The following is a 25,067-nucleotide window of genomic DNA, read 5'->3' as shown; positions in this document are numbered from 1 at the left end:
GTTCTTTTATTGAAGAAAAAAAACCTTGGGAATTGATATCTGTATCTGGACCTTCTGATTGGATACAATAACTGTGGGATCATGATAATTTTGTCAATGCAAGGAATTCATCAAGGGCCCACTATAACAAAGGCCCACTTAAGAAAAATAAAAAGGACCACTTAAAGACAAAATAATCTGTCAATACTCCTACCTGCTTGCTTCTAGAAACAGCTGTAGGAATTCAACTAAGACCCACTTAAATTCCACAAAAGTCTTCTCCTGTCAACTCCCCTCCCTATTCCTTACCTGGCTATCTGGGCATTTTTTTGCTGGGCTCTTATTCACCCCATCACTTCCAAATAGGTTATATATGTGTAGTCGTGCAAAACATTTCCATATTTGTCATTTTGCGAAAGAAAACGTATAACAAAAAAAATCCCTCAAGAAAAATTTTAAAAGTTTGCTTCAATCTATATTCAGACACCATCAGTTCTTTCTCTGGAGAGGGATAGAATTTTTCATCCTAAATCCTTCCGAGTTGTCTCGGATCATTGTCTTGCTGAGAATAGCTAAGTCGTTCACTGCTGATCATCTCATAATATTCCTGTTTGTACATAGTACATTTCACTTTGCATCAGCATGAAAGCCTTTCCAGATGTTTCTGAGAGCATCCTGTTCATCATTTCTTATAACAAAATAATATTCCATCATAATCACATATTATAATTTGGAATTATAAATTTATAATGTTATACATTTAGAACTATAAATTTATAATTTGAAAAATTTAGAATCATAAATTTATAATTTTATAAATTTATAATATTTAGCTATTCCTCAATTGATGGACATCACCTAGACTTCCAATTCTTTGCCACTAGAGAAGAGTTATATAAATATTTTTATTTATTTGAAATTTGAAAAAAAAATTTAAAAAAAAGAAATTTGAAATTGTTGAAAGGGGGGTATTTTCAAGAGATATTGTTCGTGACCCCATTTGGAGTTTTCTGGACAAGAATCCTTGGAATGGTTTGCCATTTCTTTCTCCAGCTCATTTTACAGATAAGGAAACTGAGGCAAACAAAATTAAGTGACTTGCTCAGGATTACATAGCTAGTAAGTATCTGAGACTGAATTTGAATTTAGGATGATGGAGTCTATTCGCTGCACTATCTAGCTGCCATTGAGAGATGTTGCAGCGGTACAAATGGTAAAGATTGGCAGCAGATTGGATTTGAGGAAGATGAGAAAGAAATTGAGAATGAAACTTAAGTGAGCCTGATCCCATCCTCCACATGAGTAGGGAAATTAGGAAAAAGGGAGGTTTGAAGAAAGGATGGGGGAGGGTAATGAGTACAGTTTTGGATAGGTTGAGATTAAGATGTCTATAGAATATCCAGTTCACAAGTTCCAAGAGATAACTGGAGAATTGAGATGGGAGATCAGGAGAGACGTTCAAACTCTGGTTAAGTAGATTTGAGAATCTTGGGCATAGCGATGATAACTGAGAGCAGTTAAAATCATGTGATGAAATAACATATAGGAAGAAGAGAAAAAAGTCCAGGACAGGGGATGAGGGGAGACATTCATCATTGATGGACGTGTTGTTGAGGAAGATCTGGCAAAGGAGACAGAATGAGTGATTAGGCAAGCAGAAGGAGAACCAGGAGAGATGAGGGTATACTGAAAACCTAGAAAAGTGAGAGTATCAAGATGAAGATGTAAAAGGCTGCAGAGAGATCAGGAAGGATTAGGATCGAGAAAAGGCTAATAGATGTAGCAAGTGATGATTGCCTGGGGCTAAAAGGGGTCCCCATGGTGGCCCCAGTGGGAACTTAATATCTGTAAGTGGACTTGATTGGGGGGAGGTGGTCATAGGTTAAAAGATTAATAGAAATGATCTGGGCTGGAAGGATTCTGAAGAAGGTGCTTAAAGTGTGATGCAATTCATTGCTATTATAATAATATCTACATAATAATGTGATTACAATAATACATTCTGCTCTGAGATGGAGAATTGTAATAGCAATAATAACTGACATTTCCATAGAGTATTAAGGTCTATTGAGGGCTTCCCACACACATCATCTCATTTGAGCTTGGGAGGTAGGGAACCACATGTATCCTCATTTTCCTAATGAGGCAATGAGGAAGTGAGAGAAGAGTTTGCCCCAGAGACCCACAGCTAGGAAGGGTCTGATGCCGGGTTAGAATCCAAGTTCTGCTGACTTAGCTCACTGTGGTGTGCAGACTGCCTTTATGGAAAACAGGGTTGGCCTGGGGATCAGGGAGCGGGGAGTTCGAGTCTTACCTTGGAGAAGGAGACAGAGAGAAAGAGAGAGAAACAGGCAGACAGAGACAGAGGAGAAAGACAGACTGAGATAGAGACATAGAAAGAGGGACACAGACAGACAGAGACAAACATACAGAGAGATAGTTAGACAGAGATAGAATAGATATAAATCCACACATTTGTTTCCTCATTGTAAAGTGAGGAGGACTGGATGAGATGGCTACAGGTTGCCTAGGATAATTTAAATAGTCCTTCTAGCTCTAACTCTATGATCCAGCCATCCCTGCCCCTTTCCCTGCCTACATATAGTAGGTTTAATCAATGTTTTTAGTTCATTGTAGTTTGGGAACTTTCATATCTTTTCTGTTTTGTCTATCTACTTGTTGATTCTGCTCCTCTCCCCCTGTTTTCCTTTCTTAGCTCCTCTTGTCCTACTCCCATCTTCTTTATCCTCCTTTCCTCTCTCCTTCCTTCCTTCTCTGTTCTCATTCTTTTCCTCTGTTCTCTCTCCTTCCTCCTGTTCCTTCTTTCCCTTCTCCTCTTTTCCCTCTCTCATCTTTCCCTTTTCCTTTCTTTTCTCCCTCCCTTTTCTTCTATCTCTTTTGATCTTTCTCCTCTTCTTCCTCTCTCTTCCTCTCTTTCCTCTTATCTTTCTTTCTTTGTTTCTTCCTTCTTTCCTTCCCTTCCCTCCTTAGTTTCTTTCTTTCCTTTCTCCTCTTTTTGTCCTTCTTTCTTTTCCTTTGCTTTCCTTTCCTTCCTTTCCTTTCCTTCTTTCCCTTTCTTTCTCTTTCTTTTTCCTTTCTTTCTTTCCTTTCTTTCTTTCCCTTTCTTCTTCTTCTTTCTTTTTCCTTCCCTTCTTCCTTTTCTTTCCCCTTCTTTCCCTTTCCTTTTTCTTCCTTCTTTCCATTCTTCCTTTTCTTTCTTTTCCTTTTTCCTTCTTTTTCACTTTCCTTTTCCTTCCTTCTTCCCTCCCTTTCTTTTCTTTTTCTTTCCTTTCCTTCTTTCCCTTTCATTTCCCCTCCTTCCTTCATCCTTCCCTTTGTCCTCTGTTCTTCTCTCCCTCCCCCTTTCTTATTTTCTCCCCCCTTTTTCCTTCTTTCTCTATTTCCTTCTCTCCCTTCTTCCATTTCACCTCTTCCTTCCTTCCTTCTCCATGTGTCTCCCTCCTCAATTCTCTTCTGCTTCCCTCCCTCTTTAAAACGTGTACATTTTCTGCAAAGTCCATAATTGATACCAGAACCTCATCAGCCCAGAGCACTCGTACAGTCCTATGGCCTTCCTTTTATCTCTATTTCCTGACAAAGGCACTTTTCTCTACTCTGTTCTTGAGCGCCAGGGGGTCTAACAGTTGAGTCAGCTCTTTTTATTTGCTCCTCTTCCTCCCCCCTCCTCCCAGGTATCCAGTGATCCTGTCCATCGAGAACCACTGCAGTGTCCTTCAGCAGAAGAAGATGGCACAGTACCTGATTGACATCCTAGGAGACAAACTGGACTTGTCAACAGTGAGCAGTGAGGAAGATTCGACCACTCTGCCATCTCCTGAGAAGCTGAAGGGCAAGATCTTAGTGAAGGTAAAGGTCCTGCCTGTCCTGGACTTCCTAAAATTGTAACACACTGCCTGAGGAGCTGGGGGAGGGCCAGGGATTCTTCAGAGGTATCAACTTGTCTAAAAATGATCTGGTGTTTTTAATTGACCCCAAGCTCAATAGTTTTGGAAATCACAACTGAAAAAAGAAATCTAAAAAGATTAATAGATTAAAATTACTAAGATTAATCTATTAAAATGAATAATCTTAATAGAGACAGATATATCTTTCAGTAAAAAAATGATTTTTTTCTGTATTTCATAAATGATTTTAAGTTTGAAAACATGAGTGACTGAAAGGAGGGTTGTGTTCATACCAGAAATCCTCAAAATGAGGATGGGCATTTGAAGGGAGGTTAATGAGTTTTTAATTTGCTTATCTTGACTTTGAGATGCCACGGGAGCCAAGTAGAGATGTGCAGCAGATGGTTAATGATGGAAGGTTGGAGCTCAGGAGTGAGATAGGGAAACTAAGTGACATAATGGAAAAGGTACTAAGAAAATGTTGTCAGGAAGACCTGAATTTGAATCTTGTCTCAGCTCCTTAGTGCCTGTGTTACCCTATATGAGGCATTGAACTTCTTTCAGCTTTAGTTTCCCCTTTTATAAAATGAAAGGACTAGACTAGATGGCTTCTAGGAAATCTTCCAACTCTAATCAATGTTCCTCTCTAACCCATATCAAGTTCTTACCATTTCAGGGAGAGAGAAAGATTTGGAATTCAATTTAAAAAATGAATGTTAAAAATTGTCTTTACATGTAATTGGGGGAAAAATGAAGTACTATTTAAAATAGAAGTCTATGTTCCTATGATTTTTCAGTCAAGGCTGGAGAGTTCAAATATCAGAGAAGGAAAAGAGATTTGGCCTCCACACTTCTCTCTCCCCACTTTAGATTCTCATGCATGTTGGAACACAGGTGTGCTGTTAAATGTTTAATAACCAGCTCTATGGAAATGCAGGGAAAACTTTTAAATTTAATATGCATCCCTCACCTTTTCTCCATCACTTTTTAAAGTCCTGGGCGATAAAAAAAATAATAATAAAAAATGAAATTCTGATTAGGAACATTTGCTTATTTCCAGGATGTAAATGCTCATACTGAAAGTTTAACAACTGGCTCTCAAGAGCCTGTATGTTTTGGCTCCAGCACACTCCTGGGATGGGAGAATAACAAAAAGAAGATTTATACTGTCAAATGCAATGTGATTTTGCAGAAAATAACCTGTCCCAGAACTCTAGCTATCTAGTTCTGTTCCAGGTTTTACCTGGTCTCAGAAGCCAGAATTGATACAGAGAATGCAAGTTTCTAGTTTGAGAGACTAGGGATCTTGAAAGTCATCTAGTTCAGTCCCTTCATTTTGACAGATGAGAAAATTGAGGCACATAAATAAAATGGAATAATAGGCTCTTAGCCCTAAAGCTGTAAGAGATTTCAAAGGCCCAAAAGTCCAGCCCAGCTCCCATTTTTATTATTCAGTCATTTCAGTCATGGCCCTTTGTGATCCCATTTGGCTTTTGTTTTTGTTTTGGTTTTTTTTTTTTTTTTTGCAAAGAGACTGGAGTGGTTTGCCATTTCCTTTTCAAGCTCATTTTATAGATGAGAAAACTGAGGCAAAGAGGGTAAAGGGACTTGCTTAGAGTCACATAGCTTGTAAGTGTCTGAGGCCAGATTTGCATTCAGGTTCTCCTGATTTAAGATCTAGCAATCTAACCAATGTGCCACCTACCTGTCTTACTTCCCATTTTACAGAGGAGAAAATTGGAACAAAAAAGAGATGAAATGACTCACATAGAAAACAACAATCATCAAACCCAAGTCCACTATCTCTAAATCCAATGTTCTTTCCAAGTTAGCACCTTGCTAATTTCAGTTGCATGCAAGGGAAATGGTTCTAAAAATCAGAGTTGTCCAAAAGTGGGATGGAGTCTCTGAGGAATGGGCTTCCCTATCTCTGGAAGGCTTCAAGACTTAGATGATCACTGTTTTGGGAATGTTATCCATGAAACTCCTATTCAAGTAAAATAAATGCACCTTGTGATCCTTCCCAGATCTAAGATTCTATGATTATACTCCCACTTCTGCCAGTGTGATCTTGGGTAATTAATTTAACCTAGATCACTCTGGGCCTCAGTTTCCCCAATTTTAAAATGAAGAGATTGGTCTAGATTGTCTCTAACGTTTCTTCTAACCCAGAGATTACAGCCCTGAAACTGAAAGGGACCTTAGAAATGACCTCAAATAGCCCTCACATTTAAAGATTAACAAATTGAGAACCAATGATTAAGAAACTTCCCCAAGATCACCAGCTCTAAATCCATTGATATTCTCATAATGTTACACTACTATGGTTCTAGAGTATTGAATTTTTGCCCTTGACACATTCAATAATAATAAATAATAGCAATAATAATAGCCAATCTTTATATAGCACTTTCAATGTACCAGGCACTGTGCTAAAGTGAACACTTTACAATTCTTATTTCTTTTGATCCTTACAACAAATCCTGGAAGAAAGATGCTACTATTGTCCCCATTTTACAGAGGAGGAGACCGAGGCAGACATAAGATAAGTGAAGTTCATGTTCACACAGCCAATAAGTGAATAAGACATAATTTGAACTCAAGTCTTCCTCACTCTAGACCTAGTGTACTATCTACTGTTCCACTTAGTACCTCAGAAAAAATAGAGCATTTATTAAGCAGTTACTGTGTACCAGACACTGTGCTCTAAGAAATCCAGGCAAGCTCTCAAAACCATAGCTGCTTTGGAAGCAACAAGTTACCATGGAAACGGTGCTAGAAATGAGGTCAGAGAGACTGGGTTTGAATTCCTGCTTTGTTCCTTACTACTTATAGGACTCTGCAAAGTCATTTCACTTCACTTCAATTCAATAAACATTTATTAAGTGACTACTATGTGCCAGGAACTGTGCCAAGTGCTGAAGATACAAAAAGGCAAAAGAAGTGCCTGCCCCTAATGAATCTGCAATCTAATCAAACCTCTCTCTATCTCAGTTTCCATAACTGTAAAGCTAGATGACCTCTAGGGGTCTCTTTCACCTCCCAGCCTATGATCTCATCATCTTATATCTGCCAGGCTCTGGATGCTGGGAGGGGGAATCAACCCTGGGAGAATATGCTACTGTAGTGTGTGATGGTGCTGTCCATAGTCCTGCATCCAGGGGGCCCTTCTGGCTGATAGCATCGGAGAAACTTGTCTCTCCCTAATGAAGTGTCCATTTCCAGGAAAAGTCACTTAGCCCCTGATTGAGGCAGGTCAGGCCTTTCAATTGAACCCTCTTCTCTGCCTCTGGCCCTGGCCTCTGAAGGGTTTTGAAGCTATGTCCTGAAGGCAGCAATTGTACATTGCCACAATCTTATTCTCAGTAGACAAGGAAAGAATTGAGGACCCTAATTGGACAGCCAGCTCTCCGAAACCTTCCCTTGGGGCACATGCTAAAGGCTCCCCTGCCAGTCTCATACAGAAGCAAAGTTGAGTGAAACTGATTCGCAGCTCAGACACAGAATGAACTCTGCTTCTTCCTTCTTGGTCAGAGAACAAACTTGGCATCAGAAGCAGGGAAAGGTTGAGGCTGGCTTCTGCTGTTAACAATCTGTGGTCTTGGGGGAGTCACAGGGAAACTGTGCAACAGTCCGTATATGAAAAAGACCTTCAGGTCCCAGTGAACTTGCAAGCTCAATTTAGGAGCATAGATTTAGATTAGGAAGGTACCTAGAAATGAGCTCATCCTTGGGGACAGCTAGGTGATGCAGTGGATAGAGCACTAGCTCTGAAGTCAGGACGACCCGAGTTCAAATCTGGTCTCAGACACTTAATACTTCCTAGCTGTGGGGGCCTGGGCAAGACACTTAATCCCAATTGCCTCAGCAAAAAAAACAAAAACAAAAGAAAGAAATGGGCTCATCCTTGGGGACAGCTAGGTGATGCAATGATAGAGCACTAGTCCTGAAATCAGGATGACCTGAGTTCAAATCTGGTCACAGGCACTAAATACTTCCTAGCTGTGTGACCCTGGGCAAGTCACTTTAGCCCAATTGCCTCAGCAAAAATAAAAGAGAGAAAGAAATGAGCTCATCCATTTCCTTCTTTCATAAAAGAGAAAACCAAAGACCCCCAAGAGAGGGAAAGAACTTGCCAGAGTCATGCAATAGGAAATTCTGATGACTCAACAAGAAATTGTTAAATGCCTGCTTGGTGCCAGACAGTGTGTTAAGTGCTGCACAGACAGAAAGAAAGGTAAAAGCAGGATCCCTGTCCCCAAGGAGTTCATAGTCTGGCAGAAAGGATAGAGTGCTGGGCTTGGAGTCAGGAAGACTCATGTGTTTTATATAAACATATACACAAAGCATATGTAGAGTAGATTGAAGGTAACTTTAAAGGAGGCGCTGACCATGGTACTGATCAGGAAAGGTCTCCTGAGGAAGGTGAGATTTTAGCTCAGTCTTGAAGTAAAGAGGTGGGAGCAAGAAGGGATGACATTCTGGGTTTGAGGGTTAGCCATACAAAAGCATGGAGAGTGGAAGTGGAAGATCACATGTAAGGAATAGTTAAGAGACCAGCGTCTCTAGATTATAAGGTACCTGGGAGGGAGTAAAGTGGGGAGAAGGCTGAAAGAGAAGGGAGAGGCCAGGTAACTGGGAGGATAGGATTGCTCTAAACAGAAAAAGAAAAGTTTGGAAGAAAGAAAGGTTAACAGTAGAAGATAATGAATTCAACTTTTAAACAAGATGAGCTTAAGATCCAGTTCAAGATGTCCAAAAGGCAGTTGGCATAATAGAAAACAGTCTGGCAGAAATCAAGTTTAGACCAACATGTTACAACATAATCTACAATAAATTCTAAATAAACATGTGACCTTAATATTTTAAAACATGCCAAAAAATTAGAAGCAAATCACATCATGGTTCAGAGTTATGGATGGATAAAATATTCTTTGAGGAGGGGGAGATTTTAGTATTTTATTTTTAAGTCAATTTTATTATATTTTTAGCTTCAAATTATTTTCTTTCTATCTTCCTCTTCCCCTCCCTTGAAAAAACAAGAAAAACAAAACCTGTTATAAACACATACAGTCAAGCAAAACAAATTCCCACAGTTGTCATGTCCAAAAATATATGCCTCAATCTGCATTCTTGAGCCCATCACTCTCAATCTGAATGTGGGGAGCAGAACCCATCATAAGTTTTCCAGAACTGTGATTAGCCCTTGCGTTATCAGTTAGGAGATGTATTCTTAAAGGAAACAAGAGACGGAGGCAACTGCAAAAATTAAAATAGATAATTTTGATTACATGAAACAGAAAAGCTTATGCACAGACCACAATAATGTGCTTAGGGTTAGAAGAAAAGCAGGGAAACGGGAAATAATTCTTTGTATTAGATTTGGTAAACAAGATATTTCAAACCACCTAACAGATAAGCCTAAGACCCAAACCCATTCCCTAATAAAGAAATGGCCACAGGATAGGAACAAGTTTCTCAAAAGAAAAATCACCAACTGTTAACAATCATAGGAAAGAATGCTCCAAAACCCTACTATTAAGAGAACTGCAGATCAAAAGACCCCTGAGGTTTCAGCTTGCACCCTGCAAATTGTCAAAGATAATAAAAGGTGGGAATAGTGGTTGTTGGAGGAGTCATGGCTAGATAAGCACACGAGTGTATTATGGGTGAACTATGAATCAATACAACCATTTTGGGAATTATGTAGTTAAGTGGACTAAAATGCCCATAGCCCATAGTGAGGTCAGATCTGTAGGAGAGGAACCAGGAGAAGACAGTGTCAGGAAAGCCTGGAAGGGAGAAAGAATCAAGGGGAAGAGAGCATGGCTATGAGGTAACCAAGGGCACCGAACTCCCCCATCTGCTTTGTCTTTCTTTTCTTGCCTTATTTAATCTCACCATCTGACACCCTATTTTTTTCCTTTTTGGTCCTCAGGGGAAGAAACTCCCAGCTAATATCAGTGAAGATGCAGAAGAGGGGGATGTATCTGACGAAGACAGCGCTGATGAAATTGATGATGACTGTAAGCTCATGAATGGAGATGTAAGTCAGAGAGTCCCTCAGGCCTTGGGCAAAAACACCAGCCATGAACCTCAGGCTTTCAGGCGACTCCCATTTTCATTGGTTCAGGAGGCACGCAAAGTTGACTGGAGCCCAGGAAGTAGCATGTCTAAAGAGACAGCCAGAAGGGAAAAATGGGGCGGCAACATCCTTAAGAGATGACATATGGGACTCCCACTTGAAGTTCAGGAGTCAGGAAAGGGAGACTAAAAATAAGTGGGAGGGCAGGGGGGCTTGTCGGGTAGAAGGTCTTTTAACCAGTAGGATGGCACAGTTCAAAGGGAAATGTTCTTATGAAGCCCTGTAAATAGATTTGATGCTAGGGATGCAGAAGAGCAAATGAACTCCGACTAACCCACGCACAGCCTGAGCATCCCAGGCCCATATTTGCAATGATCTCCAGCTAGAATATTCTTTCTTCATGGCATTTTTTGCTCCAAGGTCATAGATTTAAAGCTGGAAGGAACCTTAGTCTTCTCATTTTACATATGAGGAAACTGAGGCTCAGTGATTTGTTTAAGGTCACATAAGTAGTAAGCATCAGAAACAGGATTCCAATCTGAAGACTGTTGACTCCAGTGCTAGTGATTTACTACAAAGCTACCCTACCCTAGGATGGACATGGATGCTTTGGAGACTGTCCCAGGGGAAGGTGTTTGCTCAGTCTATGTCGGGTTTATCAGCACGTAAGCTCCTTGAGAGCCAAGACTGACTCACTTTTGTTCTTGTATCCCCAGTGCTTGGAACTTGGGGTTGATAAAAGTAGGTACTTAATAAAATATTTGTTGTTTTTCGAGGTTTAAGAGGGATCATGTATTCATTAGAAGATGTCAGGCTGAGTACAAGCCCTTCATTTTATAGATGTGGAAATTGAGGCTGAGATATGTTAAGTGACTTGTCCAGGAGTAGACAGATAATATTTAAGAAAGGATTGGAACTCAAGCTTTCGTGACTTCAAATCTGATTTTCTATTGACTTCCTACCTCATGTTACATCTTGAGACTTTCTGGGGGGTTACATTGCTAATAATTGGTAGACCTGAGTCTGAGTTTGGACCCAGGTCCTATGATTCTAAATTGAGTAATCTTTTTCACTGTACCATGTTTTTCCCAATCCTTCTTCTCCCCCTCCCAACCTCTATCCCTTCCTTTCTCCCTTCCTTTTTCCTCTTTCCTTTCTTCTCTTCCTCCTTTTTTCTTCCTTCCTTCCCTCTTTCTTTCCTTTCCTCCTCCTCCTTACTTTCCCTTTTGGGACAACCTCTCCCAACTTCAAACTCAAATCAGCCTCTTTATAACTTTCCCTTATTGCCCTTGGTTCCAGTCTTTTGCACCAACTAGATCAACTTAATCCTTCCTCCACCAATCAGTTCTTTGAATACTTGAATCAAGTAATCAACAAGCAATTGTTGAGAGCATTCTGTGAATCAGACATTATACTAGATACTCAAGGGGGAAGAGGGGAGAGAGACAGACAGACAAAGACAGAGAGACAGACAGACAAAGAGAGAGAGAGAGAGACAAAGACAGAGAGAGAAAGAGAGACAGAGACAAAGAAAGAGGAGACAGACAGAGAGACAGAGAAAGAAAAGAATCAGAAGAAGGAAGAGGAAGAGGAGGAGAATAACCACAAACAACTACAACAAAACAATTCCTGAAGAGCTTCCATTCTGTTGGAGGACATAGTATGTACACATATAAATATATAGAAAAGAAATACAATGTAATTGGAGATGGAACAGAGGAGAATGGCTACACACAATATTTGGACTGATGTTTAAAAGAAACTAGAGGATTCAAAGACTCAGGTGGGGAAAGAGTGTGTACCAGGTATGCTTTCCTGAGGGTGATAAGATTTGGAGACTTTATGTCGAGGAATGAGCTAAAGAAAAAAAAAAAAAAGGAGGAAATAAACTAAGTTATCTAAAAACAGCCTGCTTTTGGGCAACCAAATCTAAACACCCAAATACTATCAGAATAAAAAATAAAAGCAAAAGATATTTAAATGTAAAAAAAAAGTGTGTACCAGGCTTGGGGGACAGCCTATGCATAGACTCAGAGGTAAGAGACTGAGGATCATGTGTTAAGAAAATCAAGAAGCTCCTTTGGAATGTATTAATAATAACAACTAGAAGAATAACTAGAATTTCCATAACATTTGAAGGTTTGCTTGACATATAATTTCTCATAACCGCCCTAAGAGATGGGTGCTTTTATTATCCCTATTTCACAAATGAGGAAACTGAGGCTTGATGAGATTAGTGGTTGGCTCAGGATCCCACCACTAATAAATAGCAGGATTTGAACTTGGATTTTCTACTCCCAAGTCTGGCATTCTTACCATTATGACACACACCTGTCCATGAAGGGAAGTCAGGTATCTTAAGCCTGGAAATTCAATATGAAGCCGCGTTATGAAGGACTTTAAGTGACAAATAGAAAAATTTATTTATCTTTGATGGTGGAAGTTACTGGGAGCCACTGGCATTGATTGAGCCACAATGGGAGCTTTGAGAACATCTCTTTGGTAGCCATGCTGAGGATGAAAAATGAGAGGGGGAAAGAGCAGAAAAACAGCATCCTCTCCCTCCCTGCCTTTCTCCTCTAGGCAGCTGGCAGCAAAGCTTCAGATGGGATCATCAAGATGTAGCTGGAGCCTTAGGTCTCCTTTTCCCCTTCTAGGAAATGGTACATCATCCTCTCTCCTTTCGAGACTGGAAGAGTTAAAAAAAAAATCAAAAGGAGCCCAGCCCAGCCCAAGAGATCCAGCTGTCTTAAGAGCAGGGAGTCCATCCCGTTGCCTACCTTTTATAGCCAGTGATTATTACTTACAATAAAACATCGCTAGATGCCCTGCTAGCCCAGCCTTCCTTCCCTCAATGGCGATCTCAAGTGGGGTGTCTTTCTATCACTGTATTATTCCCCTTCTAGATGGCCTAGATGGGGCTAGACAGCTTTATGAAAGATTGAGGAGTCAGGAGTTTTCTTTATGGTCCTGAGGGGAGAATGACTGTTTAAACCTTTGCAGGAAACGGGGAAAACAAATTGTTTGGCTATTTCCGAAGTCGTACAGTGCTCTGTGATTAAAGTCTTACAGTTCCACTCTGAGTCACTGTGGATTTTATTATCCCCCGAGGGCCCATGAAACGGGATGACAATTATAGGGGAAAACTCCCCAGGAATGGGCCTCCTCCCAGTTCTTTGAGAGCTGGCAGGGAGCATTGTGAATTAGGTTAGGATGGCTCAGTGTGAATTTCTCAAAATTAAAAACCAGCACGCCTGAGGGTGACTTAACTTTTCTTAAACTATTGTGAGTGGTGTATTCCGAGAAAACAGACCTGTGTACCCCTTGCTGCCGGGCAGGGAAATAATGGAGAGTCGGGAGTTAGGAACTCGGGTCATAAAGGAAGGGATAAAGCTTCCCGTTTCCTGCCAGATCACATCTGGGTTTATGGAAGCTGAGGAGCATCCAGGAGGGAGCAACCAGCCCTCATTCAGTCACTGGGTCAGAGTTCATAATATTAGCATCATATCATAGTATCATAGACCATACGTGGTAACATTTTAAGATTTTACCAACATTTCATTTTTTCTTTATGACAACCTAAGGAAGTAGACGTTATTAATATCCCCTTCTTACAAATGAGGAAACTGGGGAATAAAGTTAAGTGACTTGCTCAAGATCACACAGCTAAAAAGGTTTTTTTGTTTTGTTTTCTTAAGATCACACAGTTAGGAAGTGTTAAGTGTCTGAGACCAGATTTGAACTCGGGTCCTCCTGACTTTAGAGCTGGTGCTCTATCCACTGTGCTACCTCGCTGCCCCAGATCCATACACTTACTTATTCATTCATTAATTCATTTGCTTATTCATTCATTCTTTTGTTTATTTATTTGCTTATTTATTTATTGCTGAGGCAATTGGGGTTAAGGGACTTGCCCAGGGTCACACAGCTAGGAAATGTCTAGTGTCTGAGATCAGATTTGAACTCAGGTCCTCCTGACTTTAGAGCTGGTGCTCTACCCATTGCCCCAATTAGTAAGTTTTTGAGACTGAATTTTAATTCAGATCTTTCTGACTCCAGGCCCAAGAACTCTATCCAATGTGCTATCATCTAGTTACCTCTAGAGGGGTATGGGTATGACAGGCTAATTTCCAAGAACAAAAGCACAGAAGCCACCTTCCCTCTCTTCCCCCCAAACCCAACATATAACTGCAGGGTTTATAAATAACCTACTAAGCATCAGTGGAACACCCACTCATACAAAAGGATATAAGGAGACATATGTTTGCTCCTCATCCTTGGGTCTCCGTTTTGGTCTGTTTCTAGGGAATGAAGTCATACCTGTAAGTGTAACCCAGGAAATTATCTGAGCCTAGAATACAGGATAGACCCATTGGGAATAGTCCAAGTTATATATAAGTGTTGAGTTCTATCAAGGCAAATGGAGGGAAGGGAACTTTGTACAAATGTGTCTGGGGTAGAACAGATTTAGTGCAATCACCAGTAGGTCCAATAAAAACAAACCCAGAGGTTATAGATTTCCTTCCATACCAGAGGCTGTCCCTATTTTGAGGCTTTTATTTGTCTCCCTTCTACCCTTCCCCTGGAGAAAGGCTCTCCAGCTAACTAGACTACTCAGCAGCTCTCATGGTTTTGGGTTTCCTTCCAACTCGAGCTAAGCTATTGCTAAATACAAGTTATGGCTGTTGATTTTGGGATCTTCAGTCTTCTCAGGAATAGAATATTTTCCAGTTCTTGTCATTCAGTTGTTTCAATAGTGTCCAACTCTCCATGACTCCGGTTGGGGTTTTCTTGGCGAAGACACTATTTTATTCTCTAGCTCATTTGATAGACGGGGAAACTGAGGCAAATGTGGTTAAGTGACTTGGCTAGAGTCACACAGCTAGTGTCAGCAGTCACATTTGAACTCAGATCTTCCTGACTAGAGATGCTTTTTGCACTATAGTGCCATCTAGTGTCCCCTGGTGGTTTAGACTTTCCCTCTTTTGGTAGGTGAGCAATTGGTGACCCATTCTTGGTTTACCAGGGAAAGTTAAAGGTGTCTTTCTATGTGGAGCTGGAAGGGCCTGCTTTCAATGGCATATTGCATTTTTTGTATCCAGCTGGTTAATTCAATTCAGCAAACATTTCCTAAAACACCTACTATGTGCTGGACATTTTACTGAACAAAATAAGCACAAAACCAAAAATTAAGTAATCGCCTTCAAGGAGCTTGATTTCTATTGGAGGAATTCACAACTATTGAGGTACACAATTAGTCAATAAAAAAAATTTATTAAGCACCTACTATGTGCCAGGCACTGTGCTAAGCCGGAACACAAAGTCAAGAAACTGAAATGATGCTCTTGGCTTCCACTCTTTTCCACGTGCATGCTCATTCTTAGATTGATCAACCAGATGACTGGGATTCTCACCCGGGGACTCTTTCTTCCGCAGGCTTCCACCAATCGGAAACGAGTGGAAAATATCGCCAAGAAGAAACTGGACTCGCTGATAAAGGAATCCAAAATCCGAGACTGTGAAGATCCCAATAATTTTACTGTCTCCACGCTGCCTGCGTCTGGGAAGCTTGGCCAAAAGGCCGAAGGCAAGAAGGTGAACCTTGCATTTCTCTTTCTCCTGAACATGTCCAGTGAACCTCCTCACAGCCTGTCCCTTCTCTCCCTTCTTCCTCTGGGACCCTTGATAACCTGACTCTGGCCTTTGCATCCTTCTCTTTGCAGAAATTTCCTTCTCTGGGTGCCTCAGCCACAGACAAATCTATGGTGAGTCTCCCCTTTTCCTCCGTTTGTTCCTCTTCTTCAGCTTAACTTAGGAAACACCTAGGGACCAATAACAAGCTGTGTACCACTAAGGGAAAGACACTTCATTGTTCTGTTTTCTCCTCTGAAAAATGGACGCAGTAATATTGGTCATAAATGAGTTTGTTTGCAAGCCCTATAAAGTCAGTGAACGTTAAATAAAGAGTGTCCTAAAAGTCTTGGGGCAATTTTAAACTTGAATAACTTCAGATGTATAAAGGCTGTACATTTACCCAAAAAAATCCTTTAAAAGCCTTATGATTTGCATTTCTTTTACACTTATTTAGATTTGTGAATTTTGAATAATAAAATTTAATTTTAACAAGACGTACACCAGTACCATCATGCATTGTGTCTGCAACAGGTGTCTGGATGACACTTTCTCAGCCCCATGCAGGGACGCAGGAGATCCTCTTGCCTGGATACCTTAGTCACCTAATATGTCTCCACTGAACTTTTTCTTGTGGAGTCAAGTCCATGACACATATGCATCAAAATATCATTCTTTGAATGATATCAAGGCTAGGATTACCAAGGCAGCCATTTCTTATTTGGTGGTAGCCGATCCAAGTTCTTACAAAGTTTTAAAACTGACTAGAGCGATTGTTAGAACTTCACTATAAAATTGTTAAACATCATTTATTGTTCAAAATGGTGTTTTAGTGAATATTAATAAGAAAGACATTTTTATTTTTAATAGTATTTTATTTTCCAAAAATAGTTTTTAACATTACTTTTTGTAAGGCTTTGTGTTCCTAATTTTTCTGCCTCCTTCCCTCACCTCCTCCCACCCCAAGACAGCACGCAATCTGATACAGGTTAAATGTAATATTTTCAAATTTTTAGTAATTAACCTTTCACGTGTTGATTTATCCTCCTTTGTAGCATTTATACCCCTGAAGTTATTAAAGCTTAAAACTCCGTTAAGGTTTTGAGGATATTCTATATGCATTTCAGCTATGGCTGCTTCCTTTTTTCCTCTTCATAGTTTTCCTCCTCTTTCCCTTTTTGCCTTTTCTTCCCCCCTCCATTCTGGTATTTAATGCAGAGGGACATGGGGATATGTGTTCTTAGGCAAACATAAATGGGTCAAGGGCAGAATTTTGACCGAGCAGAGACAGGGCCCAGTTCCTGGCCCCCCGTGGTGGTCCGGCCCTGCAGCCACTGCCCGGCTTACCGGCCTTTGTGAGATGTTGGGGGGAACCGGAAAGGGCCTTTCTCCCAGACCTCGTGCTCTTGGAGCAGCTGGGGAAGTTCCTTGGAAGCTGGATGGAAAGACGAGGGGCTAATGCTCAGGGGGCCATGGGCCCGGCTCGCCCATTCCGGCCCCCAGCCCTCCTGCCTCCAAGCCGCCATACTCTCACCCATCCCATCCTGTCTCCTGAGTCTCCAGCCTGACTTCCTTCTTGGTAACACAAACATTGCAGCTTTCTAGGGCTGTGTGGAGGAGGCTTCTCCTTGGGTGGGCGGGGGCTGGAGGGAGCATCCCGGCAGGCAGCCAGATTCCCACTGACCCCTTCTCCCCACTGCCCCCATATGGGCACGCACCTGGCTGGCGGCGTCCAGGAGGGGAGGGGGCAGAGGTGGCCCCCGAGGGGTGTGGGACAAACAGCCGGGGCTGTGCCCCCCACCTGCGACCCGATTATTTTTAGAGACATCAATTGTTTTGGTTTCCACCCACATGGCATCGAGCCATGGCACAGCTGATGCCACACAGAGGACTCTGAGAAATGCACTATTTAAAGACTGCTCCCGGCACATGTCTTGTGTTTGTCCCTGCTGCTCACGGGGGGCGCTTTATTTTTAATACCCGGGCATCTGCGTGGAGGAAGACGGCCCCTTTGGCTGTTAGGGCTCATCAGCTTCTGAGGTCAATGCCGATCCCCCATCATGGCCCCGGTGAGCGAAGGCCAGCTGAACCACTGAGCAGAGCAGCCTTCACACCTGGTGACAGGAATAGGGCACAGATGCTGATTAAACCAGCCTCCATCATGCTTCGTTCTCCAGTCCGCTGCCTTAGTGAACATATATTGAGTGCCTACTGTATACAGAACATCATTCTTTACTGGCATGGTCCAGGAAGATATTAATTGATTTGTCAATAAATCAGCTTCCATAACTCTTCATTTTCCAGTCAGCTATTTTAATGAACATACATTAAGTGCCTATTGTATACAGAACATCATTCTTTACTGGACCATGCCATGAGGAAGATATTAACTGATTTGTCAATGAACCAACTCCCAAAGAATCACTCTTGATTTTCCAATCTGCTGCCTTAGTGAACATATACTGAGTGCCTACTGTGTACAGAACATCATTCTTTACTGGCATGGTCCGGGAAGATATTAATTGCTTTGTCAATAATTATAATAGTAGCTAGCATTTGTATACTGCTTTAACATTAGCCAAGTGTATTACAAATATTATTTCATTTTTTATTTTCACAACAAGTCTAGGAGGTAAGGTGCCAATATTATCCCCATTTTATGGAGGAAGAAACTGAGGTAATTTGAAGTTAAGGGACTTGTCCAGGCTCATACAACTAGTAAATGTCATTTATTCAGTAGAACAGGTGCTGATCCAGGGAAGGGAGTTTCCTCCCAGGGAGTGTCCCCCACAGATGAAATCACACATTCCATCCAAAAAGGGTATTGGGGAAAGGAACTGGTTCCTGCCTTTGAAGCCCTTGCTTCCATTGGGGAAAGGAGGGAGAAAGGAGAGAACGTCGGATAGAGAGGAAAGTGTCTCCCTCTCCATCCCCCAGAAGCCCCCAGTCCAGCTGCAGAGAGATGCACAAGGAGTCTTTCTCATGGAAGAATGGGCAGCGTGTTGCTGAATGGGGAAATTGCCTGCCCAGATTATTAAAGCGGCTGGATTTCTGAGGTGTCTCCACGGGCTGGCACGGCCAGGGCAGAGTCCTGGAGAGGCTGGGCTTGCCTTAGGCCTCGAAGGATGGGACAACATTTGGGTACATCTCCTTGGTGTCTGGTTCCGAGCCTGGGATCCCAGAACTGCATCTACACAAGTAGAGAAGACACAAGGTGGCCGGGAGATGTGGGGACAGAAATGACTGGGGAAAATGCTCCTCAGAGGGGGGTGGATTCAGTCCCTAACAGCTAGGAGGGGCGAGCAGGGGAAGGTGGGAGGCCACTGGCTCTGGGGCAGAGCAGCCGGGTGCACATGCCCTCTTTGATCTTTATTACATGTGTCTCCTCAGGCCAGTCTCTAAGCCTACCTGGTCTCCTGTGAGATCTCCTCTGTTCAAGGAAGGACTTGGATTAAAATCAAGTTTATAATTTACCCTCAACCTTGCAATTCCGGCCTCAGTTTCCCTTTGTAAATTCAGGGAATGGACGGGCAGGAGGAAGGGGGCAGCTGGTCTCAGTATCAGGGTTTAAATCCTGCTTTTGAGACACATTGACCCTATGACCCTTGGGCAAGATTCTCTGTGCCTCAGTTTCCTCATCTGTAAAATGAGTGGAGTTGGACTAAATAGACTCTAAGATCTCAAGAATCTCAAAGCTGGATCTCTGACATATGATGCGATTTCACTTTAATTCCTTGATCCTCAAGACCTCCATGTTTTTCAGATGCCCACAGGGAGCCCAAGATGGCTCTCCTGCAGTTACTTACAGTCGGAATACCGAGTGCTCTGCCTCCCCAGCCCCTGGGAGGCTGCTGGTGGAGGCTGAGGGGGGCATTTGCTTTTGGAAAGGGCAGAGGACAGAAATTCAGCTGTAAAGATCCTTCTGGGAAGCCAGTGGGAGGGAAGAGGAGGCACAGATTTTCATCATCGTTGCGCTTGGGCCCCAGGCTGGGTGACCCGGGAGCCCTTGGGGAGATGAGCAGGGAAAGTGAGAGGCCCTTGGTGTTCTTCCCCCTTTAATTATGACCGATATTTATAGGCGTGTTAGGTTTTCAGTGACTTCTATGTTCCAAGCAATGTTTAAAGGGTAGCGAGGCATGGGGCACGAGGGCTTTCAGAATAAGCCATCAATATCACTTTCAGAGGCCTTTTCCTTCGAGTCCATCAAAAATTAGGGAAAATGGCTGCCCTGCCAAAATTTGTGTGTGTGTGGGGGGGAGAGAGAGAAGAGAGAGACAGAGAACAGGAGAGACAGAGAAGAGAAGAGAAGAAGAGAAGAGAAACAGAGAGAAGAGAGAGAGAGAGAGAGAGAGAGAGAGAAAGAGAAGAGACAGAGAGAGAAACAGACAGAGAGGGGGAAAGAAGAGACATACGAGAGGCAGAAGACAGAGGCAGGGTGCAGAGAAGACAGACAAGAACAGGAAGAGCATCGAGAGAGAAAGAGCAGAGACAGGGGCAAGAGATGCAGAGAGACAGACAGACAGACAGAGACAGGGGGGAGACAGAGAGAGGGAGAGAAGAGACAGACAGAGATGGAGAGAGAGACAGAGAGATAGAAATAGAAAGTGAAAGTAAAAGTGAGGGAAGGTGTGTTTATAAAAGCAATTTTGGTCCCAAGAGAAGGAAATCAAATCAAATCAATCTTGTCCTGTTATTGGGAATCCAGGCTTTAAATCTGAGACCTACTGCGATACTGGCTGGTGGGGGCGGGGCTGGCAGCATCTCCGCTCCTTGTGCTTGACATCTCTGAGTGTCATGGGGAGGGCTGATATCAGGGAGGGGCCAAATGCAGGTAAAATCTATCATGTCATGTAATTAAGGGGGAGCAGCAAAGGGGAAAGGAACGGGAGTCCACGGAGGCCAGCGGGGAAACAGAAGACCCAGTTGGTTTCTAGAAATGACTCGACACGTTGGGGACAGACGATGCTTAATGGGAGGCGGGCCGTCACTGTGGCTCAGGGAGACCTTCGAGGTCACCGTGCCCCAGCCCTTAGTTGACAAATGAGTCCCAGGGAAGGCCCACAGCTGAGCTCCAGTTCCAGCAGGTTCCTCTCCAAATCCAGATGCCAAAGAATGGGCAATTTCTGGCCTTGCTCTAAAATGGGGGGAACAGGGGTCCTTTCCTTGGTGCACAGGTGGGTGTTTCTGCCCGGATAAAGGTGTGTGTGTGTGTGTGTGTGTGTGTGTGTGGTGTGTGTGTGTGGTGTGGGGGGGGGGGGGGGGAGTGTGTGTGTTAGTTAAAAGGGATGGGAATTATTTTTGAGGTTTAGAGAAAGAGCTGGGAGGGGGACATTTATGCCACTTGCAGAGCTGGGATTCTGGGATACTAACTGAGAGACTTCCTTGGCCACATGGCCTGGTGTGTCCCAGTGTGTCCCGGTGTGTCCCAGTGTGGCCCGGTGTGGCCCAGTATGGCCAAGCCAGTCTTGCTGATTCGAGAGTGACCTTTCTGACTCGTTCTGCCTGTGGAGCCACAGCCACGTTGGACAAAGTCTCTAAGCCAGGCCGCTCGGTGGTGCAGTAGATAGAACACCAATTCTGAAGTTGGGAGGACCCGAGTTCAAATCCGATTTCAGATACTTACAGTTACTGGCTGTGTGACCCTGAGCAAGTCATTTAATTCCAATTGCCTCAAAAAAGTCCCTAAGCTACAGTTGCCCTATTCCTAGAGCAGGTCTGAGGTCAAATCCTGCCTCAGACACTTAATCAGCTTCATCATCCTAGGCCAGTCATTTCAGTTCTCTGGACCTCAATTTCCTCATCTGTGAAATGGGAATAAAAATAGCATCAACCTCCCACATTGCAATCATAAATGAGATATTTGTAAAGTGATCATTATAATAATCATCATCATAACGTGATTGTCTAGAGGGCTGTTGTAGTGAGATATTTGTAAAGTGGTTATTATAATAATCATAGCTTGATGTTTAGAGGGTTGTTGTAATGATAATGGAAGATAATGCATTAATGGTACAACTTAGAGAACTGTAAAAATGTACAATGCCTTAAATACACATTCGTTGCTATTGTTGTTGTTCAGTTGTTCCGTCTCCGTGACCCCATCTGGGATCTTCTTGGAGATACTAGAGTGGGTTGTCATTTTCTTTTTCAGCCTATTTTACAAATAAGGAAACTGAGGCAGGGAGAATGAAGTGACTTGCCTAGGGTCACACAGCTTGTCAGCATCTGAAGCTGCATTTAACTCAAGCCTTTTGACTCTAAACCTGCTGCTTTATCTGCTGTGCCATCTAAATGCTCTTCTTAAAAAAACATATATATATATATATATCATTTTAATTTTCTAATATATCCTCCCTCATCCCCTTCACTAATGTGGAGAATCTTTCCCTTTAAGAAACAAACAAAAATGATGGGGTGGGGGGAGGGCAAGAAAACAGTTCAGCAAAGTAACACATTGACAGTATATGCACCTTTTAGCACCCATAGTCCCCCACTTCTGCCAACCCTAGAGGGAAGGATATTATTTCTTAATTCTTTGGCAGGACAAAACGTGGCCAACATTATCACATGGAGCCTTTCTTGTCCTTTCCATTTATATGGATGTAGTCACATGTGGGGCCGTTGCAGGGCGCCTTAACGGACAAAACATTGGGCTTTATCTCAGGAAGTCCTAAGTTCAACCATGACTTCAGACACTAATATGTGATACCAGACAAGTCATTTAATTTTTCCGCCTTGAAGGCAGCTAGTTGGCCCAGTGGATAGAACCCTGAACCTGGAATCAGGAAGAATAAAATTCAAATCTAGCCTCAGATACTTCCCAGATGTGTGACCCTGGGCAAGTCCCTTAGCCCTGTTTGCCTCAGTTTCCTCATATGTATAATGATCCAGAGAAGGAAATGGCAAACCGCTCCAACATTTTTGCCAAGAAAACCCCAAATGGGGTCGCAAAGAATTGGGCATGACTGAAAATGACTGAACAGTAAAAGTATTTATTAAGCTCCTATTCTATGCCAGTCATTGTGCTAAATACTGCGAAGACAGAGAAAGGTAAGGGACAGCCTTTGCCCTTGAGTAGACAATAAGCAAATGACTAAATACAAACACGTGGCTCCAGTGCTTATTGTTCTTAAAGTCAGAAGAGATGTGGGGTCCATTCCTACCTTGGATACCTGTACAATGCAGAGCTTGCTTGGAATAGTGCTTCATATACTTACCAGTGGTGTGTTCCTGGGCAAGTCATTCATCCTTTCAGTGGCTTCAGGGAATTCTTTAAGACTATAAATTACTGAAGACGTTGTTAATATACACCAAAGGAGCAAGTTTTCCACATGTGGATGAAACCACAGATTTGAACTTAAAAGGAAAACCAAGATTCAATCAAGGGGTTATTACAAAGCCAAATTGGTGTTTTTCAATCCCCCCTATTTTGGAGTTTTTTGGCAAAGATTTCCTTCTCCGGATCATTTTATAGATGAAGAAACTGAGGCAAACTGAGTAAAATGGACTTGCCCAAGATCACACAATTAATAATTTGCCATTTCCTTTTCCAGCTCGTTTTACAGATGAGGAAACTGAAGCAAACAGGGTAAAGTGACTTGCCCAGGGTCATATAGCTAGTAAGAATCTGAGGCCAGATTTGAACTTACAGAGATGGGTTTTTCTGATTCCAAGTGCTCTATCCATCACTCCACCTAGCTGTCTGCATCCCAAAAGGACTGACTTTAAAGCATGGTATCTATATGTCAATCATTATTCCTTCTTCCCTTTCCAGTTTTCCCAGGTGATGAGCTCATCCCGTGCATGCATTATATCCCCTGCTTGCAGTCCCATGTTATTAAGTGGTGTAGTTCACCATGTGGACTCCCAGCATCCTACATTCCCTGAACTCTAAAGACTTTTCTGTAGTTAGAGCTATTTGGGTCCCAAATCTCCACTTTCCCGAGACCTCAAATGTATCACTCACTGAAAAAGTGCGGAGAACAACAAATAAATATTTCAGGTCTCTAAGTAAATATAGCCTATCTTTTCCTTTTAAGTAAGACCCGAAAGATGACAGCCCTCTCTTCCCCTCCATCTCTCCTTTCCCCTGGTGGCTCCACTGACACTGAGCTTCCATTAAATTGGTACTTCACAGTTACCGTGGCGATCAAATCATAGGTGGATGCACACATGTGTATAAAGGAGGGAGTTGAGGTAAAAGATGGCAGAGAGTATGAGACCTGTGAGATTGAGGAGGGAAAGGAGAGTTATCTTTAAGCGATGGAAAAGCCATCAGCCTGTTCTGCTTGGCCCCAGAGGGCAAAATAGGGAACATGAAGGAAGGTTCCAAAAAGCTAACTTAAATTAGATGGCAAAGAAAGCTTCCCAGAAATGAGCACTGTCCCCGAGTGCAATGGGCTTCCTCATCACTTTACTCCTACACACACACGTTCCGAGTTCCTACCCAAATTATACCCTTGCTGTTTCCTAAACTCAACATTCAGTCCCACCGCTATGACCTTGCATTGTTTTTCCTTTCTATTCAGCGGATATTTTATGCCCCCAGAATCCCTAACTTCCATCAAGATTAAGCTCAAGTACTATTTCCTAAACAAAACCTCTACTAATCCCTTTCCTCCTAATTATCAGTGTTTCTGGATCCTCTGAAATTATTTTGTATTAACTTATTTGGAGGCAGCTCACTGGCGTAGTGGATAGGGTGCGGGGTCTGAAGGCAGGAACACGAGTTCAAATCCAGTTTTATACATGTATGTGTGTCATTCTGAGCAAGTTACTTCACCCTGTTTGCCTCAGTTTCCTTATCTGTAAAATGAGCTGAAAAAGGAAAATGAAAACCACTCCAGTATCTTTGCCAAGAAAACCCCAAATGAAATCATCAAGAGTTAGATGCGACTGAGATAATTGCACAACAACCATCTGTATCCTTATTGTTAGATACTTTCATAATTTTTGTCCCTTTGTCTTAAGTACTTAGCATACAGCAGATGATTAATAATTGCTTCTTAAATTGAGTTGAACTTAGATGAACACTTGTCAAATATTTGGATAGTCTCACATGAGTTGGACCAGAAGGAGACTCGGTCCATATTGGTGGTCAACCAGATGGATACAGAGGTCTCTCTGAATGCCAAGATGCTGTAAGATAAAAATCAGGAGGCATGTTTTATTTTTTAAGACAATGCAGGTAGTTAGCTGTTTCCAATTGTATTTTTTCTGGAATATTTCAAGAGCAAGAACCCAGGATTTGGAAGCAGGGGGTCTAGGTCCAGGCTCTGTCACTTATAATTTATGTGACATCACATGACCTCCCTGGGCATCAGTCTACTTATCTGTAAAACAAGGAGGTTGGACTTGCAGATTTCCAAAGTCTTCTCTTATGGTCTTGGATCTGATCGTGCTTTGGTCAGATCTTCTGTCATAACCCTTGTCATCTATAGGAAAGAAGATACCGCCCCAAGACAGTG

The 25,067-nt window shown here is 42.3% G+C and overlaps 1 protein-coding gene across 7 annotated transcripts in view; it reads left to right on the top strand.

Annotated features, from left to right (window-relative positions):
• Positions 1 to 25,067, top strand: part of PLCH2 (phospholipase C eta 2) — a 334,059-nt gene that overhangs the window by 273,100 nt on the left and 35,892 nt on the right. For 4 of the 7 annotated variants that reach the window (XM_031962991.1, XM_031962992.1, XM_031962995.1 and 1 more), the window contains 4 exons: positions 3,672 to 3,846; positions 9,823 to 9,930; positions 15,406 to 15,564; positions 15,693 to 15,734. In XM_031962991.1, coding sequence (XP_031818851.1) covers positions 3,672 to 3,846; positions 9,823 to 9,930; positions 15,406 to 15,564; positions 15,693 to 15,734 — 484 coding nt within the window. The remainder of the gene's footprint in view (positions 1 to 3,671; positions 3,847 to 9,822; positions 9,931 to 15,405; positions 15,565 to 15,692; positions 15,735 to 25,067) is intronic. The other 3 variants (XM_031962993.1, XM_031962998.1, XM_031962997.1) reach the window with 1 other exon arrangement.

This window comes from Sarcophilus harrisii, chromosome 3 (genome assembly GCF_902635505.1).
Source record: "Sarcophilus harrisii chromosome 3, mSarHar1.11, whole genome shotgun sequence".
Lineage (NCBI taxonomy): Eukaryota > Metazoa > Chordata > Mammalia > Dasyuromorphia > Dasyuridae > Sarcophilus > Sarcophilus harrisii.
The sequence above is the reverse complement of the archived record's forward strand: the minus strand, read 5'-3'. Positions and strand labels throughout refer to the sequence as shown.